We start from the raw sequence: 20,775 nt of genomic DNA, 5'->3' as shown, positions 1-20,775 counted from the left end.
CTTTTATGTGTTTGTGTGGGGGGAACTCTGTGGTACAGCACTGAGTTTTGCATGCAGGAAAATCCCAAGTTCAATTCTTGCTTGGCATCTGTACGGAGCACATCCCCGTTCAGCAGCCGAGGACAGGTTTTGCGTGCGAAGGTCTCCTCATTGCCTTTAATTCCGCGCGTTATCCGAGATTTTAGGAAGCGAGGCTAGGAAACCGGAGAGCAGCTCTGTCTGGGACCTTGGAGAGCTCCTGCCAGTTGGGTGAGAGAGCGCCGTGCTTGGGAGACACTCGGCGTTCCTCAGCGAATATTTAAGTTTCTGTGATGCTTCAGTCCCACTCCACCCCTTCCTTTCTCGCCCGCACGTAGATAATGAATTCGCCCGTTTTTTGCACAACTCTCCCACACATTCGTTAACACCGCCGTCCTGTAATACTTTCCGTCACACGTCCCGGCGCTCGTTCTCCAGCACACTCACACCCACACACCCTTTCGATTGCTCCCTCCCCCCTTCCCTGAGCTTCAGCACATCAGTCGGGAAACGGGGGTGGGGGTGGGAACTGGCCGACGGCGCCCGAGCGTTCACTCATTCCCGGTCACTCTCTAGCGAAGCAGCCGCAGCAACGGCAGCGGCGAGCTTTGGAAAGCACGGGGCGCCCGGCTCTCCGGCGCGATCACTGCCTCGCCAGAGGAGCAGCCGGGCAGCTGCCGGTGGGCGCGTGAGGAAGCGTGGCGGCGGGGACCGGGGGCAGGGGAGCGAGCGGGGGCTCGATGCGGTGTCATCAGTTTCGCACCCCTGCCCCCCCCCCCGCAGGTCTCCACCCTTCTGGCTGCTGGGCCGCCGCTGGGAGAGAGGGAGGGCCGCGGGGGCCCTTGGCGCCCAGTCGGCAGGGCTCCTCTTTCTGCACGCAACCAGGCTGGGGTTGGCTGCCCCTCAGGAGGTGAAGTGAGGCTTTTTGCTGCTTGCTGCTGCTCTCCGTTGCTGCTGACAGTGGCCGCTGCCTTGCTGATAAGACCAGGCGGAGAGCAGAGGCTCATTACAGCGACTAACACGAGTGTCTTAAAGGAAAACATAGAATGATCCTTTCATAGAATAATCCTTTAAAAATCATTTTTCTCCCTTCATATATTGTGTGTGGCTGATCTCAAACAGTCTGCGTGGAAACAGATTCTGCAGAACCACATAAGTGGCCCTGTACAGTAACTGAGACTTAGCCATTCCTTTACCTATTTTACCTAATTCACCCAATTTTATTTCCATTCTTCCCTATTCATTCCTTGTTTCTCTCTCTCTCACTCTCTTGCACACACAGATACATACACCAGTTTTTGAGTGTGTGATTTTTTTCCTTCTTAACATTGTGTTATCAGTTGGTGCTAAGAGTTTAATTGTAAAGAGTTCAGATTGCTCTCCCTCCCCCAAATTCTGGAATTGAAACCTTACAAGTTGCCTTTCTAGCACATGCTGACAAATCTATGATCTATTTTTTTTTTTTTTTGAAGGCTGTCATTTCCCACATTGAAGTCTATTTTTCAACTGGTATATTGTCTGACTATTTGTATTTTTCTCAAAACCAAAAGAAAACTTGTCATTTTTAATAAGTGGGAAATGGTTAATGGAGTATAAACAAATACAGCCAACACTGTAGAATATCCAGCAATAGGAAATAGTAGAGCTAAGGAACAGGTTCTTGTAAAATCTATTTTTTTCTTTAAAACACTGAATAGTATTAACTTAATTCCTAAATATAGTTGAGATTTGCATCCTAAGAAAAAATATTTTAAATCTATTTTACCACCCCTTTGGATATTTGGCTACCACTTGTGGTGGTCTATGACTTTTATGTATATCCATAAAATTAAATAAATACTTGGTAAAAGGTATCCCAAACTTTGATTTCTTCCCTTAATTTTTGTACTTTTCTTGTAACATTTTGATTTCAAGCCACAATGAGGATTATCCTTTGTGTCCCCTAAAATACAAAGTCTTATCAGTTCCAAAATGATGCATCTTTCCCTCTTGATTTAGTCAGCTCTTGCCAAATAGCATCACACCTATAACAAGAAGTCCTAGATTCAGTTTTTGGGAAAGACTTCTGTCTCAGACTGTGGGAAGCCACAGTGCTGACATGCAAATTCTGTTTGGAAGTGATAGGGTATTAAGTTGTAAAAATTGCCATTAATTGATTGTATTTATTAAACTATCTTTTTTTTTCTCCCAGAGTTTTTTGAAATATTAACTGCACCAACAGTCACAGTAGGCTGCCTGCACCAAGAAGTAAACAATATAAAGTGGGTCCCCCCCCCCCAATTCTCAGTGTTGTGCTGTAATGGCCTAGTGCTGAAATATTTCTAGTTGCAAAACTATCCAAATCATAGATAGCAAGAGGTGGTTGCACTTGAGACGGATGAAAGTAGGGTATGACGTTTGATAGCTTAGGCATAGTCTAGAGATGGTTGCGCTCTGGTATTGCTACTACCTTGAGGGTTTGTTTTTTTTTTTTAATTTGCTGTTGCATGTCAATTAGTTTTGCTAGGTGACAGCTGTAGCTGCAGTGCAATACTGGTACAGAGATATTGCTATGACTGAAAAGATACCAGTAAATATGCATTATCCACAAATGTCAGATTTAGCTGGGAGTATTTGAGGTGGAAGGGGAGGATGTATTTTAAAATATGCCAACTGATTGAATTTGAATTAGACAGAAACATGCACATATAGCTACACACAAATTATGTTTAATGTGATATCATGAGATCATATACAGTTCTTTATTCTAGAAGAATGATAACAGAGATTAGTCGAATTTTGGCCTCTATTATATAAGCAATTAAAATGAATCAATTTTCCAAATTTTAAATTTATTAAAGTAAGAAAAAATATACAGAGAGATATATCAATAGCTATATTTCTTCCAGGGAGGAAAACAAAAAACAAAAAACAAACAGCCATACCACTGAATTCAATGGCACTTTGCTCCTACTGTGATTTCATCTACTTTATATGATATTAGAAACATGTTTATTGCATGAAACATCATTAAACAGAGGATATATCAGGCAGATATATACTTTTTTACCATGAATTTTCTTGAGGATACCCAAAATGGCAATAAACATCTGATATCCCTTTGTATCATAACTTTGTGTTTAATGAGGCATTTCCCATGACTTTTTTGCATGAAAATTTATTGCTACAAATCGTGTGTAGCAGGCTGTGTCACAAGAAACTTTTTCAGCACAGGATATTAAGTAGGTGGTTCTGTTGCAGCAGGAGACCCTCAATTTGCCTCTGGTTATATTTATAAGTGTTGTTACTTTTAGTTCTTTATTTTTCAGGCATGCAGTATTCAAGGTTTTGAATGTAATTTTGTTGTCTTTTAAATTTTTGCAGGTTTTTGTAAAACAAATTTAAAAAATCATGGTGCAAAATCCTCCAACAATCAAGCACCGGGATCTTTTTAGTTTTGGCTTTCAGAAGGAAAACAAAATAGGAGCAGCTGTGAGGCTCTGCATAGCAAGTAGCTTCTAAGCTACATGACAGCTTCTGGATTTCAGCCCCACTGGGAAATAGGCAGTCTCCTGGTTTATTACATGGCAGGCAGTCCATGGTCTGATGAAAGAATCAACTTTGGAAAGAGAGGATTGTAATCGGTAAATTGCTTGCAGTGAAGGTGATAAAATTCCTGGGAAATACAGCTATTGGATAAGATGACTTCTGCATACACTTGGATAATGACTTCTCCATGTATGCTGGGATATTGATTCAATCTTGCTGGATTTGTGGATCTTTTGAGAAGATCTTCTGGGTGGTTTATGGACCCTCCTACATTTGTGTATTTTCCACCCATCCCCAACTTCTTTTCATCTTGTCAACATGGATTTTTAATACTAAAATATTTGCTGACTCACTCAGTCTTCACTTTGAGAAGCAGATGACTGAATAACTTTTTATCAGTGCCTTTTATTTTATAAACACTTTTTACAATTCAAATAAAATTGCACATTTGCTGGTGCTTAATCCTTCCTTCCTTCCTTCCTTCCTTCCTTCCTTCCTTCCTTCCTTCCTTCCTTCCTTCCTTCCTTCCTTCCTGTTGTTGTTGTTGTTGTTGCTGATATTATTATTATTTGAAAAAGAACAAATTTGCATCTTGGGTGAGAAGCCTGAGCCTCTCCTACTGGGGAAGGCAGCCACATTATTTCCCCCCAGAACCCAGAAAGCAAGAATTAAATATCTGTTGTGAGTGGTTATTGGAAAGATTTTACCCTGTCTGCTTCAACGCCCCCACCACCACTCCCCCCTCCTCTTCCCCCTCTCCCCCACCCCACCCCACCAAGAATGGGGCCTGTGCTCCTTAGGCGTGGAGGCTGCCTCCTACTCTGGATGGCACTGCTCCTGGGATGTTGGGCTGAGCTTGGCAGTGGCTTGGAGTTCCCAGGAGCAGAAGGCCAGTGGACTCGCTTCCCCAAATGGAATGCCTGCTGTGAGAGCGAAATGAGCTTTAACATGAAAACCCGCAGTTCCAGTGGCCTGGTCCTTTACTTTGATGATGAGGGCTTCTGCGACTTCTTGGAGTTAATTCTGACACAAGGTGGACGGCTCCAGCTAAGTTTCTCCATCTTCTGTGCAGAGCCTGCCATCTTGCTCTCTGACATGGCTGTCAATGACAACTTGTGGCACACCGTGGTCATTCGCCGCAATTTTAAGAATACAACACTGCTAATTGATCAGACTGAGGCTAAATGGGTGGAAGTGAAATCTAAGCGGCGGGACATGACGGTCTTCAGTGGTCTCTTTCTAGGAGGGTTACCTCCAGAGTTGCGTTCACCTACCCTAAAAGTAACACTGTCCTCAGTGAAGGATAGGGAGCCCTTCAAAGGATGGATAACAGATGTAAGAGTCAATTATACACAGTCTTCGCCTGTGGAGAGTCAAGAAGTACGTCTGGATGATGAACAGAGCCACCTATGTGCTAGCGATGTTTGCCTCAATGGTGGTGTATGCTCTGTGCTCAACAATCAGGCGGTGTGTGACTGCTCCCATACCGGTTTCCGTGGGAAGGATTGCAGTGAAGGTAAGAATCTTTTCTGCCCTTTCCCAGTCAGCCTCCCCCTCAATGAAAGGGGAGGTCAAGAGATGGAGACTGCATGGCTTTTCCTCTGTAGGAGTGAATCTTGCAGCTATGCTTTCCCCTCATCCATCTCACATTTGAATCTTTTGTTAAATATTCTGACCCCTGTTCTTCCATCTCTTTGAACTATGTCATGAACATATTTTTTGCACTGTGAAGATCAAGTTGAAAATTAGGCTGAGGATCAGAATTTTGTAGAATGGTAAGGAATGCAAAGAAAAGGATAGAGAATTGGAAAGCTGAATTGTGTATAGGTGGGTGTATTCCCTACCCCACTCAAGGAAAGGATAACTTAGTTTGCAGGAAATGGGCTGGCAAATTGATCTATCAACCAGGTCACTTGAGGTATTACAATTTAACCTGAGCAGTCCCAATAATGGGACAAAACGGAATTAAATTATTCTAAATTCAAGTACTTATGTTTAACAAGTGTGTGGATTTGGTTGCTGCAAGCCTTATTATTGTCTGAATGCATGGGAAGAGAGTTGATTGGATTTATTTTTCATATGAGAATAATGGAGAAATTCAATATTTCTCCTATATAGGGCTAGATTAGCAAATGTGCATAACATATTTTATTGCATTTTTAAGACATGGAATGCCCTCAGAGCTAATACAAATAATACTGTATGAGGGAAAATAATGTATATTTTATATCCTTACACAAATAAAAGTAAATAATATTGCCAAAGGAGAAATGGAAAGGATTCATTGTTTAAAATAGATCCAGAATAGGTAATTTAGTGGCTTCATTTAGTAATCACTTAGTAATTTGCCTTTATTACTTTAATCTAATTTTACTGGATATGGAACAAATATTTGTGGGGTATGTTTTTATGTAAACTTCCTGTCTCCTTTGTCCAGAACGTAGGCACAGTCACCCAACATTTTTGTTTAATTTATTGGCTCTTTATCTGATAAAACTTCATCTGATCTACCATCTTTCTACCATTAGTCAAAAAAACCACTCAGTCTGTTTTACTGTGTATTCAATTGCTCTTGAAATTGTGATATCTCATATGTTGTATTTTACTGGCTGTTTTTTAAGCTGGTCATTGACCAAAATTAATAAATTCTGTAGCCTATGTATTATACTGGTTCATGAGGAAATGCCTTTGAATTCGTCTTGTTGTCAAATGTTTAGTTTTAAGATGGGGTGAGACTTTAAAGGATTTTTTGCATTAATTTAGGTTTTTCTAGTTCAATATGCAGATTATTGATGTAATTCATACTGATAATTGAGAGATTAATTGAGAGAGTAACTGAGAGATTAATTCTGATACTACCATGAAAGCTACCACAAGTAACGTTTAGGCAATATTCTTAGATCTTAAGAAAACTGGGAAAGATACATCTCTACATTTGAAACATAAAACTACGACATCTCCCTTCCAGTTATTTATTTCAGTTGATGCTGGATGCATGTTAAACTCCTAAACCATTTTAGAAATCAGCAACAGTTTTACTAGGGTAAAAAATTATTTTTCTCCCATAATTAAATGTATAGTCCCATAGTGCTTAAATCTGCCCAGAAGCAATTTCTGTGGCTTTGAATTGAACTTACAGGTAAGTGCGCATAAAATTGCAGACTTATATAGTATTTACATTCTCTAATTGCAAGGATGCTTTATCTTAAGTGTAAAAGTACCTTAGGCTGTTCACAGAGGAAAATTCATCGTTGTGTAACTATAATGTTACATAGATAGATAGATAGATAGATAGATAGATAGATAGATAGATAGATAGACAGACAGACAGACAGACAGACAGACAGACAGACAGACTTCCTCATTTAATTATGGAGGACTATTACTCTCCCTTCCTTCCTATTTCTTACTGAAAACAATTTCCAGAAAGTTAAACTGCATATCAGCAACACATTGGTCTGTTTATCAATTAATACAAAATTTGAATTACTCTGTATGTATAGGAATGAAACATATTATATACAACTTGTTACATTCATTAAGCTGAGGAATCAGAACAGCTATTGGCTACAGTATTTTAATTTTTGTAGTGTCTTTTGAAGTGGTAGACCTGAAAACCTTCAGTGGATTCTCTCCAGAGGTCTAGAAGCTGATATATGGTATCCATTGCATAGTGGTGCATTTTATATGATTGGTGAAGAGTTGTTCATCATCCTTATAATGCATTATTTATAGGTACTTAAAGTATTTTTGGTACCATTGTGCATGCATAAAAGTTAATTAGAACATAGTATTTTGTCTCTCTGGCTGTTAAAATTCATTGCACTTTATTAGTACTACATATCACGTAACTATTATTATGGGTAAAATAATAGTTAACAAGCTTTCATTCCTTAAATATTTTCAAATCACCAGTGATTTTTTAAAAATCCAATCCTGTTTTAAATACTTATTTTAAGAATAAAAAGATAGTTACATGTAGAATCACTAGTTATATTGTATTCCATGGTTGTTCTTCAGTATAATATCAATAAATAATGATAATTATGATGATATTTATATCTGATTTACAGTTTTCTGTTGTTCATATATGCTGCTTCTGTAATACTTAGAACAACACTGTAAGGCAGGTGACTATAATTAGAGTCCAGATTAAAGTTATTAGTTTTAAAGCTTTGGTTATAACAATAATTTAAAAGAAGACAAGGGACTCTCCAAATCTATGCATGTTTACTCAGAGCAAAGTCCTACTGATTTCAGTAGCAATTATTCCCTACAAATATGTATATATTTGAATGTACAGAACCAAGCATAATTTAAAAGCACCAACTAAACTGACATGATAAAAGATTAGGAAAGGACATTATCATTAGCATTGTCATTCAGTATTGAATTTCAGATCATGATATCTGTAAAATCAATATGTCTTTTGCAAAGCACTGTTTTATATTTCCAGACATCATTGCAAATAGCTACTTTATATTAATATAACAAACCACTCTATTTGCAGTTATAATTAAATTATAATTAATCATAATCAAGATCAGCAACACCTAGCCAACTTTTGCTGATCTTGAAAAAGCTAAATAGAGTATTGGTCCTGCTTAGTAATTATATGGAAGAATAAGAAAACCTTAGGCAGAAGTTAAACTGGAAAGTTAAAAAAAATAGCAGAAGCAGGCAATGACAAACCATTTTCATATTGTTGCCAGAAAGCTACATGGATATAAAGCTAATGGTCACCAGGAGTGAGAATTTTGGAGAGAATTTTGTCTTTATTATAACTATTATATACAGTAGTATGCAATTCATGGTTCAGTATAAATAATATTTCAAGCTATATTATCCTGACAGCCTGTTCTGTTTAGCTAGTCAGATTAAAAACCTTTCTGCAGAATAGGAAACGGGCATGCTGCAAATATCTCTATATTCATAACATTTTAGTTCATCTGCTTTGAAGGACCATAGCAAGCATGGCTTGGAACTAGAGTGCTATAAACTTCTGCAATTTACAGCTTGTCAGATAATAGACATAATTTTCTATCACATGCCTTGAATTGGGGGGGGGGGGAATCCAAGAGAAAAATAAAGATGTCTGAATAACTGACATATCCTGTTGCCTAACCACATCTTCAATTCCAGTTTTAATTAATGGATTTCTCAATTAACTGTACTGAAGGATAACATGGAAAACTCATAATATTCTTGCATTTTCAAACACTTAATATATGAAGCATTTCCCTGACATAAAGTATCAAAAGATTGCTAACGAAATGAACCATCAGAATCACTCATTTTTAATAAGATAACAATATTTCTGGCAATGCAAATATTGGCTTCAGCCTCTAGATTCAGCAGCAATACAAACTGCTCCATATTACATTAGTAAAGGAATGAATAGAAACCAACTAGTGAGCATGACTAATTTTAATCAGGGACTAGTTTCTGACAGCTGAAATTCCTAACTATTTAACTACTATTCAGTAGTATTACTTTATTGCTACCCAATAGTTATTGTGGATCACTCTGTAGAAGGCATTATGAAGATAATATAAACCATTATCCTGTTCTACATGAGAAGCATAATAAAGATAGTTATGAAAAGTATATTAGGGTTAGAGTAAATGACACAGTGAGAATGTTGATCAAACATGTGTTAGCTGTGAAAGAGATGAATTCCATGCTAGAGATAATTAGGGTTAAAAAAAAATGATTCATATAAATCTATGGAGTCATCATATCATGAATACAGCATATATTTCATGCTGTCATATCTTGTAAAAAAATAAATAAGATATGCAGAAAAGCACCAAAAAAGGATAAGCAAAACATTTAGGAAATTGGAAAGCCATATGAGGAAGGGCAACACTTTATAGAGCTTTTTGCTTTATTAAAAAAAGGGCAAAAAACAGATTTATAGAATTATGTACAAGAGTTATATATTGCAGGTAGCTGCTAAAAAGATAGGTTTCCACAAGGCATGGCAGGGGAAGCAATGATGAAACTTACATTGTGATGCAAATCCTCTGACTTATGTACTTGTGTTTGATATTGGAACGCTAGTGCAAAAGAGTGAGGTTTGCACTATGACATGACATATTTTGTTATTGTCATGATATGGAACAGATGTTTATGAGAAGATAAATGCCTGTGAATTGGATAGTGGTCTTGCATTCACTAATGAGAATAGAAAAAGTTGTTGAAAATGAAATGCAAATGATTAAAGAGATTGCTGATGCACAGCTGAAAGTGAAGCTGAAGATTAGTAGCTGCTTGGGTGGGACTGTATGCCTGGTAAATTTAACTCTTTTTGTAATGTCTAACTATAAAGCTTTTCTCTATTTTCTTCATTTCTCTGTCTATTACCTCTTCTTATTGCCTCATCTTCATCTACTTTGTTCTATACTTCCTTTGTCTTTCCCTTCCTGGATCAGTTAATTGACCTTTTCTTCTTTTTTGCTGTTTCTGCAAACAGAAGAAAGGCAACAGAATGTTTGAACACTTGTATGTGAAGAGCTTGCATGTGAAATACAGAATGGTTGATATATGGAATATTTTATTTTATTTTTACTATTAATAGCAGGTATTAATTCAGTTAATCTGAGGGAGATTGTCTTGACCATGCTGTTTTGTGAAGTGTGACTTCTGGCAGATACATATCCACATGCACATGTATACATGCCATAGCACATGCATACATTTATATGGGGTGGCATATTAATATGGGGTGGTCTCAATGACGTTGAGAAACAAGGAAAGAGACGCTGCCTAGGGAATGATTAGATAAGAGGGAGGGTAGCTCACAGCTGCATGTAAAGAGAAAGAAACTCAGAAAGGAACTTCCCTAACTTCACAGGCTGTAAAAGAGACAGCAGGAGATTTGTACTTTCAGACTTGCAAGATTATGTTATTGTAGCCTTACAATAAAGTAGAATTAGCTCATTTGGTCATGTTTCCTGTGTGGTCTACTTGGAAAGGCTGACATCCGTCTTGCAAGTCTAAAAGTACAAATCTCCCACCGTCTCTTTTACAGCCCAATAAATTAGGGAGGTTCCTTTCTAAGTTTCTTTCTCTGTCCATTATGCAGCTGTGAGCTACTCTCCCTCTTATCTGATCACTCCCTAGGCAGCATCTCTTCCCCCCTGTCTCCCAAGATCATTTCCACATACCATTACAGGTGGGAAAAAACTCTGGGACTGGTTTCAGTTGTACTGGGCAATCCTAGGATGACAAGGTACAGAATCTAGGATTCTTTCTGGGTTTTTCCCCCCTTTGCTTATTGCCCAATCTATTTATGTATGTATGTATGTATGTATGCATGCATGCATGTATGTATTTATTTATTTCTGACGGGTTGCCTTAAATTCAGGACAGTCTTCCTTTCAGGTAAATATGGCAATCGACAGATAGAATATCCCCTTTCTCTTTCTCACAATACCAGCATTTGGATTCATCCAAATCCAGTGAAACAATTTGGCAAGATTTCAGAACAGATATAAAAAAGAAGTCATTCTTCACATATCCCCTTAATTCACTGAGATCTTTTCTTGCCAGACACTGGGCCAATGGCTGATAGTTTAAAAGAAGATTAGATTAATCTTGGAAAACAAGTATATTGATAGCAAGTGGTTCAACTCTCAATACAGCAGCAGCAAAGCTATCAGCATTATAACGTCGATAATGATTTCAGATAAACAATATTTTTCACAGAAATATAAACATAGTAAATCAGAGCAGATAATTTTAATTTTTAAATCCTAGAATGTTTTTATGAAAGCTGAAAAAGAAAACAAATAGTCATATGATGGTAATGCTGCAAAATGTTGAAATTGAGATGGAAAACTCTTTTATTTCCATGAAAGACAACTTGATCACTGTTCGGATGTTTTCTGTTTAAACAGGAAATAGTTCATAATCCCTGATAGTACTGTCTTGCTAGTATTAAAAATCATCCTTTAAAAATCTTGTTCCTTTTAATGAGGCAATGATGGGCCTTTGAAGGATGTAAAAAGTAAAAAGAGTTAAAAGCAAGCCAATCCATGTTTAAAACAATTACACTGTTCATCAAAGCAAAAGTTTTATAATATTATTCCCAAGTTAGTTAGTGGCACTCCCTTTGAGCATTTTAATGACCAGAACATACTGCAGTGGTAGTTTCTAGATAATAAAATAGTAAAACTGATTTGTTTTATTTATAATCTTAAGGGTCATATTTGATTAAATTAAGAAAAAAATACCTATGTAATTTCTAAATTAACATAAGTGAGACAGCTCAAACCTCCAACCTGATGTTTCTCACTCACAGTAGTAATTTATTCTTTCCTGTAACATGAAGCCAGAAAACAATATCCATTATAATTTTGCTTCTTCCTCTTCCTCTTCCCCTCCTCCTCCTCCTCCTATACACATTTTGGTGAAGTGATATTTTTCAGCAATAGTTTCTACATATACTTATCATCCACCATATAAAGTTCTGTTTTAAAATATAATTAACTTTATAATTGCCATCAAATGCCTTTGCTCATACAGATAGATGACACATAACATTTATAGGGTTCAGTATCTAGTATTTCTTTCAATACAAAGGAGAGCTAACTAATTTTGTGTTAAACCATTGCTCAGTTTAACCCCCTATTATATATGGGGAGTGACCAATAAATCCTCCCTAACACTGTTTTCTCAGATTCTGTAACAGATGTCAGGGTCAATTATCTCTACAGTGAGTTTTTTTTTTTAATTCAAATCTCATGTTACATATAGTGAATTGTGTTTTATGTTCTCAGTTTGATTACTGATTATTTTGTTCATGATGTATTTATTTTTGTTTGTTTTTAATCTAAGTTATGGATTTAGGGAATTGTATCATACCCAGGGATGGTCTGATTGAAGTGGCCTACAAACCATTTACATAGAAACAAATATATATGTACAAATGTCATCTAAACAATGTGCCCTACAGCTGAGTGATCGTTTCTTAAAATTTTGATATACCTGAGTTGATGTTTTTATATTATTCACTCCCTCCAACAAAAAAGCTATGATGGAGAGCGACTACAAAAGCTGAACTAAAACAGTCACTGTGAAGTGAGTATAAGTCAGAATGATAATTTAGATTATTTTAAAGAAATCTAAATCTTAAAAGGCAAAACAAACATACCAAAAGACCACCCAACATACAACTTGTTGCCATCACCTGGAAAAAGAAAAGAAATGGTCAGGAATGGAATGGAGTGTCTTAGTGCTCCTTCTACCCGTAACATGCCAGAAAAGGGCATGGCGGGCTGAAACAGTAGCATCCCCGCTTGCATTCCAGGTGTTTCCTGATAGCAAGCAAGAAGTTGAAACTGTCACTGAAAAGCAAGGAGAGATGGTTAGGTGAACCCAGAGTTATGCAAATGTACAAAATATATATATATTTTCCCCTGAATGAGGATATGGCTGGCTGGCAGATTGGCTGGAATGCTGCTCAGAGTCATGCCTATTACATTTCCCCCCCAGATTGCATTTATATAGTAATAAAAGCCAAATGGTTCTGATGCTAAGCCAACCAAAGATAATAAGTTATTCAGTTTACAGTGCAAATTTCAAACATCTCAGACTTGGGAAAGAAAAGAATATTAATAATGCTGTAATTTTAGAATAGGATTTGAAGCCACACTCTCTCTGGATGTTGAATTTGAAACCAAGTGCAAAGAAAGGTTACTGAAGATGAAAAAGCTGCCAGGAATGAAAAGCAAAGGAAGTATTTTAGTAAATCTTGGACTCATAACTTTTTATGAACATTACCGGGAAGAACAATGATTATTTGACGGTCATTCATAAATTATTAAAGCTTAAGAAACAATATCTTTAGCACACTGTCCATAATCCACTTCAGCTGTGAACACAAATGGGAGTGTTGGAGAATCAGCCTTATCACCTAAATTATGTAATATTGATGTTTCTGTCTATGAAAACGTTACGTTTAAACTGTTCCAAATAAACACAGGGCCCTTTGAAGTATACCAAGGCTTTCTCATTGACAATATTTTCACTGACCAATCTGCTTCTGTAATAACTTTGTAAAAATTATTTCCTACTTGGCCAGCATAGATGTCAAGGACTCATGAAGGAGGGACAAGACTGTCCATTCTTCGATGCCAGCCTAGTCACTCCCTGGAGAGCATTTACATGAATGGAATTCTTGTTCACCCAGAGTGATTAGAAATATTAGAGAAATCATAAACAAGGGAGGTAACAACTGGCATAGATTACTTCATATGCAAACAAGCTGCTCACACATCCTCAAAATATGCTTCAACAATGAACTTCTTTACTGGCATGGGAAATGAAATTTGGAATGAATTTTGAAATGAAATGAAATCCTTCCTCCATAGCCAGTACAGAAGCAATTAAGATGTTAAAGCACTATCAGCAATTCTGCAGGACACCAGAAGGACTAGACTCTTTCTATGTATCCTGCATAGAAATGAACCACTAGATCAGGAGTGGGTACTGTCTGCCTTGTCTATCAGCCAGTAGCAGTATTACTTTACATTTTTATGCTAGTTTATTTCTACTCACAATAGGAAGCTCTCCTATATGTAAAAACAGACCAGTATTTTTAATTATTTTAATTGTATTCCTTTTTAGGCAGTAATTTTTGAGGAGTTTTGAGTTATGATATGTGATCAGTACCTGGTGAAATGTCAGAGGCCACTGAAATAGTTTCATAATATTTATGATAATGAGGAATGGGGCTTCTGAATATGACTCTGTGCATCACTATAGCTATATACTGTAAGATAATTTATTTGATGTTTTCTGTTTCTTCTTGTATGTTTTGAATCCTAAAAGGAATCTTCAACTCATCTTCCAGACTGATGAATCTGTTGAACAATCTATCTGTCTATCTAACCATCCATCCATCCATCCATCCATCCATCCATCCATCCATCCATCCATCCAATAAATCAGTTAAATCACTGAAATTAATCTAAAGAATCTACACAAATAACCCTAGAATTATTATTTCACCACAACATGAACTAACAATGCTATCTAAAACAACACAGGCATGTACTCCTTACTGGGTTAATCTATTTTCTTTTCAGTTCTTTATTTTTTATATATGAGTATTGGTGACTTACTTCATATGATTGCTGTGAGGGAAAAACTGTAAAAAGCAAAACTCATCACAGAATCTGTCTTAGAAAAAAATCCATAGAATTGGGTGGGGCATATGCAGGAACATTAACCCAAAGACTATTGCTTACTAATTGAAATGTAAAGGCAAGTGTGCACCCAAACTCATTTGGTCTTTTTGAATCAGTTACTATCTGTCCACTGGTTTGAAGCTGGAACTTCCTTATGAGTTCAGAGATCTTTAGGAAGATTTTCCTTGTTTTTCCATGTCTGTTTCCATCTTCAGTGTCTTTACAGTTATCACTGTAATGCTGCTTCTTGTCTTTCTAGCAACTCTGAAATTCTCTGCTAAGTTCATTCTTGTTTTATTTTATTTTTTTGGTCTTCCTTGGCCTTGACTTCTTTCCTTGACAAAGAACTCTCCAAATTCAATTATTTCATTCCACAGTTCCTGTGGTCCCCCATTAATGAAGTATAAGACTTCAAACTAATTTCAGACATTCTCCTTGAAAAAGGTGGGTATGTGCTCTGGTTTCTGTTGTGAAAGAAACTGGTTGACTTTCTTCATCCAATGTAACTTCTTGGAACTTACACATGAGGAGTTCATGATCTTTTCCACAGTCAGCCCCTGGTGACATTTTTCTGTTATTATTGAGCTTATCCAGCTCCTTATACCAATAATACAATCAATGTTATTTCTGTGTACTCCATCTGGTAATGCCTATATATATATAACACATATATATGCATTATTTTGGTTGTTGGAAGACTGTGTTATCAATGAGGAAATCATTGGTTTGGCAGAAACTGCTAAGTTGTTTTCCTGCTTCATGTTTGTTCCTAGGTCATGCAGTCAAACCACATTTACATCCTCACTATTTTCAACTGTGGCATTCTAGTCTTCAACCACAAACAGTAGTTGGGGCATGAACTTGGATAACAGTTCTGTTAAAAGGTTTTTCTTAGTCTAATTAATGTTATCTGGTCATTGACTGCATTGGACCCAAATACTGTCTTTGCTATATTCTTCCTGACTATGAAATCAACACTGTTCCTTCTTTGTTTTTCATGTCTCAAATATTTCAGTCCATTTTAGTTCACTGATACCTAAGGTGTCAATGTGTAGATTCTTTTCATCTTTCCTGTGTTGAGCTTTCCCATGTACATGTTTCTTATATTCCATGTTCCCATGTAATTCTGTATTTGCAGCTTTGGTTTCTCTTTCCCTGCATGGCAACATCAACAACTAGACATCCAAAGGCTTTAATGTAGTTCCACCATAAACACCACTAGTACCCTGAAAGCATCAGCTGTTCCTCAGTAGGATGCTGAGTGCCATCTGACCTGAGGGACCATCATCTGCTCCTTTATCAACAATCACTTTATGTTGTCTATCCATGTGGGTTTCTTGGTAAAGTACAGAAGTGGTTTACCATTACCTTCTCCTGCATAGCATGAAATACTATCTTTGCCCTTGTCACTAAAATGGTTATCTGCCTCCAGCATTACCAAAATAGCCTAACCCTAACCCTATATTGCTGCTGCCCAACATAAATGCCTGCTCAGTTTAGCTGGGCAGCTGGGATGACTTTCATGTGTTGGGTGACTCTGCTGGGAGTATATAATTTTGATGTATACTCCAGGTGTTCTTTGCTCATCCCTCCCAGAAGCAACCCCCTCCCCCCCCCCCCCACACACACACAATAAGGCAGAATAGCAGGACTTCAGGGGAAAAAAATATTGCTATAAGAAGTCAACTAACCTATACAAATATTTTATTATATCCAGTTTCTGTTCTATTGATGGGAGAAACCATGTGATGATGGAATTCTCCTAGATCTAGCAGAGGCTCCCACTAGAAGAAAGGGAGTTATTCCAACTTATCTTGAAAACATTTATGCCTGTCCAAAAATTGTATGACTCTGTAATACATCATTTCCCCAAATTATATCTCTGACATTAATCTTTTCTTGATCAAAGAAATGGATAGCAATTATTGCATCTCATATATAATACTTTCTTAAAATTGTATATATTTTTGCCTTATCTCTTTAATTGAAATGCATTAAAATTGTTTGTGACACTATATGTCATAAAAAAATCAGAACTATCAAAGCTTGATGTCCCAATATAATCTTTGTTGTAAAAGTAATATACTTGTTATTTTATCCTAAAGCCTATGAAGTGATATCACACATACCATATAAATTGCCAGGTATATTAGAGGACTTGCATGTCTTTATGCATGCACATATTCATGCTGAGTACTTCACGGAAGAAGATAATCAGATTTATGACTGGTTATAAATACAGAGGATATAAGTATTCCTGTGTCATCATAGGGACTGTTGGCAGCCATATTCACCCTCAGTAATTCATACTGACATAGTTTAAAAAGCCTATCTTTGATATGAAATCATTTGAATTTTCGGAGGAAGAATCTACTCTAAACTTCCTTTATTGTGGTGGGAAGATTAGTGATGAATAGAAACAAGGCTTGGATTGAATCCCCAAGTAGCGTAACACTTCTGCATTTTTCATTTAATTTTCAGGAAAAATGCAGAGTGTGTTTTAAGGTATTTAAAGAATACAGCAGTGATTTCAATCTTCATTCTAATTGGCCGCTGTGTAATTGTGTGAGAGAGCTAAATAAGGAGTTTGTTTTATTACATAATTGTTTTATTTTTTATTTGCAAGTAGTCTCGAATGTAGAATAAAATATATCCCTATCCTTTCCTATTAGTGTATATTTAAGGAAGTTTGGAATGTCCAGTGTGTACAACACAATGTATATTTATTTGCTCAGAGTGCAATGAAGATCTATAAAAACAAAGACTGCATTTTGAAAATGCAAATGAACTGTTATATTATCTATGATAAAAATATGTCCAATCATTTCCCCATAAAAGTCTGTTATGGTCACAGTATTTTTAAAATGACCTTCCTTTCACTGCCTTTATTATATTGTCCTAAGGAAATTCTAGGTGAGTAATTGTAAGTAATTTTAGAGTAAAGCCTGATACCATTTTATCAATCTGTATGCTGTGGATGGTAATATGGGTGAGCTATGAACATAATCCTACACTTTATTTATTTAGGCAGATTTGTAATTGTTTGGTACTATGCATTACTTTGGGTATCTTTTTTTTTTCTTTGTCACTCATTTAGTACTTGTACTGTTTTAATATTGATTTCAGATTTGGGTACATACAACTCTTGTTCTACCTAGAAACTAGTTTTCTTAAGGGATTGGGTGTCGGCTTTTGCTTTCTGCATTTTCTAATGCTATCATAAAGCATTTCAGTGAGAAGATAATGCAGCATTAAAAAACAGTGAGCAACAGCACACCTGAATTTCTCTGAAGCCGAAATACTGGGTTTTCATGTAACTGCTTAAACCAGTGTTGTCCAAACTTGGCCACTTTAAGATGAGTGGACTTCAACTCCCAGAATTCCCCAGCCAGCCATGGGGAATTCTGGGAGTTGAAGTCCACTCATTTTAAAGTGGCCAAGTTTGGACAACACTGGCTTAAACCTATTTTTATGTAACTGCTACGTATACTACCCAACTTGTTGCCAGATGTAGGACTGATTGAGCTAGAATTTTAATATTCTGTGATTGAAGGACTGCTTGTAATAATTTAGAAACTTTTTTAAAAAAGTCTTCAATCCAAAGACATATTTTGTGTGTGATAGCTTTTGCCCTCCTTCAATAACTGTCTTAAAACTGACTTTGGGAGGTTGGAAGAGGACAAGGGGGACTCTAGGAACTTCATCAACTTTTCAGTTGGATTGGGAAGTTTAGAAAAAATGAAAAATTGGTGTTCCTTTGATCAGGCGAAAGGAATTTGTACTTATGTACTTTTTGATTTGCCCACATTAGTAGTGCTATAATTATAATACTGTTTCAGCAGGGTGAGAATATCTGTCCAACCTTGGCTGCACTACGAAGCTAAGCAGGATAGCCTAGTTAGTACTTGGATGGGAAACCACCTGGGAATTTCAGAGCTTTAAACTAAACTGGGATGCCCCCCCACCCAAAAAAAAATCACAGAAGGAGGTAATGGCAAAATCTTCCTTAATATTGCCAGGAAAACTGCATGGATATATCGATGTACTGCCCAGGAGTCAAGCTCACCTCAATGGGTGCATTATTTTGTTAGATATTATACATTATCCAAGCTTTTTGGATCAAAGCAGACTATGTTAGAAAATGATTTAGGGGAAATTAATTTAAGGACAATTTCCCACATATAATATTCCGTAAGTAACTATTGTATAGAATTTGGAATATGATTGCTCTTGATATGAAATAGCTGAGCCACAAATGGAGAAACAAAACATTTATTAAAAGCTACATCTGCTTACAAGAAACATGAAGTGATGAATTATCAAGAACACAAGTGATGTTTAATGTTTTTCTTGCACCCAAACTTATTGAGAGCAGAATACACAATCTAGATCTCCCAGAATAACAAAAAACCCAACCCCCTTATTTTCAAAATTTAACCCAATTTTCTAAAATAAGGAATTTCTACAAAATCAAAGACGACTCTTCTTTTTAATAACTGGGTCCCATAGAACACTGTTATTGGACAACTTGAAGGTTTTCTGTCTGGCCATCCTTATAAGTCCTGAAGGTCCTTCTATATTTTCCCTCAACTCATCTTTGTAAAAATAGATTTTCAAAATATTATTAAAATACATGTATTATTATTGTTGTTGTTGTTGTTGTTCAGTCATCAAGTCATGTCCGACTCTTTGTGACCCCATGAACCATATCGTGCCAGGCCTTCCTGTCCTTCACTGGCTCCCTGAGTTTGCTCAGTTTCATGCTCATTGGTTCAGTGATGCTATCTAACCATCTCATCCTCTGCCATCCCCTTCTCCTTTTGCCTTCAATCTTTCCCAGCATCAGGGTTTTTTCCAGAGTCCTCTCTTCACATTAGGTGACCAAATATCTGAGCTTGAGCTTCATTATCAATCCTTCCAATGAGCAGTCAGGGTTGATTTCCTTTAAGATTGACTGGTTTGACCTCCTAGCAGTCCAGCGGACTTTTAAGAGTCTTCTCCAGCACCACAGTTCAAAGGCATCAATTCTTCGGCGCTCAGCCTTCTTTATGGTCCAGCTCTCACAGCCATACATTACTACTGGAAAAACCATAGCTTTGATTATGCGGATCTTTGTCAGCAAGGTGACATCTCTGCTTTTTAATATGCTACCTAGGTTTGCCATAGCTTTCTTCCCAAGGAACAAGCGTTTTTTAATTTCATGGCTGCAGTCTCCATCTGCGGTGATCTTGGAGCCCAAATAAATGAAGTCTGTTACTGCTTCCATTTATACCCCTTCTATTTGCCAGGAATTAATGGCTCCAGATGCCATGATCTTAGTTTTTTAAACTAAATGTTGAGTTTCAATCCAGCTTTTGCACTCTCCTCCTTCACCCTCATCAAGAGGCCCTTTAGTTCTTCTTCACTTTCTGCCATTAGGGTGGTATCATCTGCATATCTGAGGTTGTTGATGTTTCTCTCTGCAATCTTAACTCCAGCTTGTGATTCTTCCAGCCTGGCATTTCTCATGATGTACTCTGCATAGAAGTTAAATAAGCAGGGTGACAGTATACAGCCTTGTCATACTCCTTTCCCTATTTTGAACCAATCGGTTGTTCCACGACAGGTTCTAACTGTTGCTTCTTGGCCCGCATATAGATTTCTCAGGAGACAGGTAAGGTGGTCTGGTACCCCCATCTCTTTAAGAATTTGCCACAGTTTGTTGTGATCCACACAATCAAAGGCTTTTGCATAGTCAATGAAGCAGAAGTAGATGTTTTTCTGGAACTCTCGTGCTTTCTCCATGATCCAGCGAAGACGAATATTAATAGTAATAATATTATTAATATTAATCATAATCATAATCATAAAAATACAAATCAATACAATACGAAGCACCCAGATAAACTGGGATTAACATCAGACAAACAGTCAAGCAGAAAACAATACCCTAATCAAGGAACTACCAAGGAGAAAACCACACCCCCACCAACACTGGCAGGGCAAACTATGGTATATAAATAGGGAGAAAACCCCACACTTTCTCACACTGATG

General features: G+C 37.0%; 1 protein-coding gene across 15 annotated transcripts in view; it reads left to right on the top strand.

Annotated features, from left to right (window-relative positions):
* NRXN1 (neurexin 1) overlaps positions 1-20,775 on the top strand; it is a 986,667-nt gene that overhangs the window by 3,529 nt on the left and 962,363 nt on the right. For all 15 annotated transcript variants that reach the window (XM_088149210.1, XM_088149217.1, XM_088149185.1 and 12 more), the window contains exon 2: positions 3,382-5,062. In XM_088149210.1, coding sequence (XP_088005336.1) covers positions 4,327-5,062 — 736 coding nt within the window. In that variant the 5' untranslated portion in view covers positions 3,382-4,326. The remainder of the gene's footprint in view (positions 1-3,381; positions 5,063-20,775) is intronic.

Source organism: Python bivittatus, unplaced genomic scaffold (assembly GCF_059951505.1).
Source record: "Python bivittatus isolate LINGU-HERP-01145 unplaced genomic scaffold, Pbiv_v1 ctg000020_np1212, whole genome shotgun sequence".
Classification (NCBI taxonomy): Eukaryota; Metazoa; Chordata; class Lepidosauria; order Squamata; family Pythonidae; genus Python; species Python bivittatus.
This window is presented reverse-complemented; position numbering and strand designations above follow the sequence as displayed.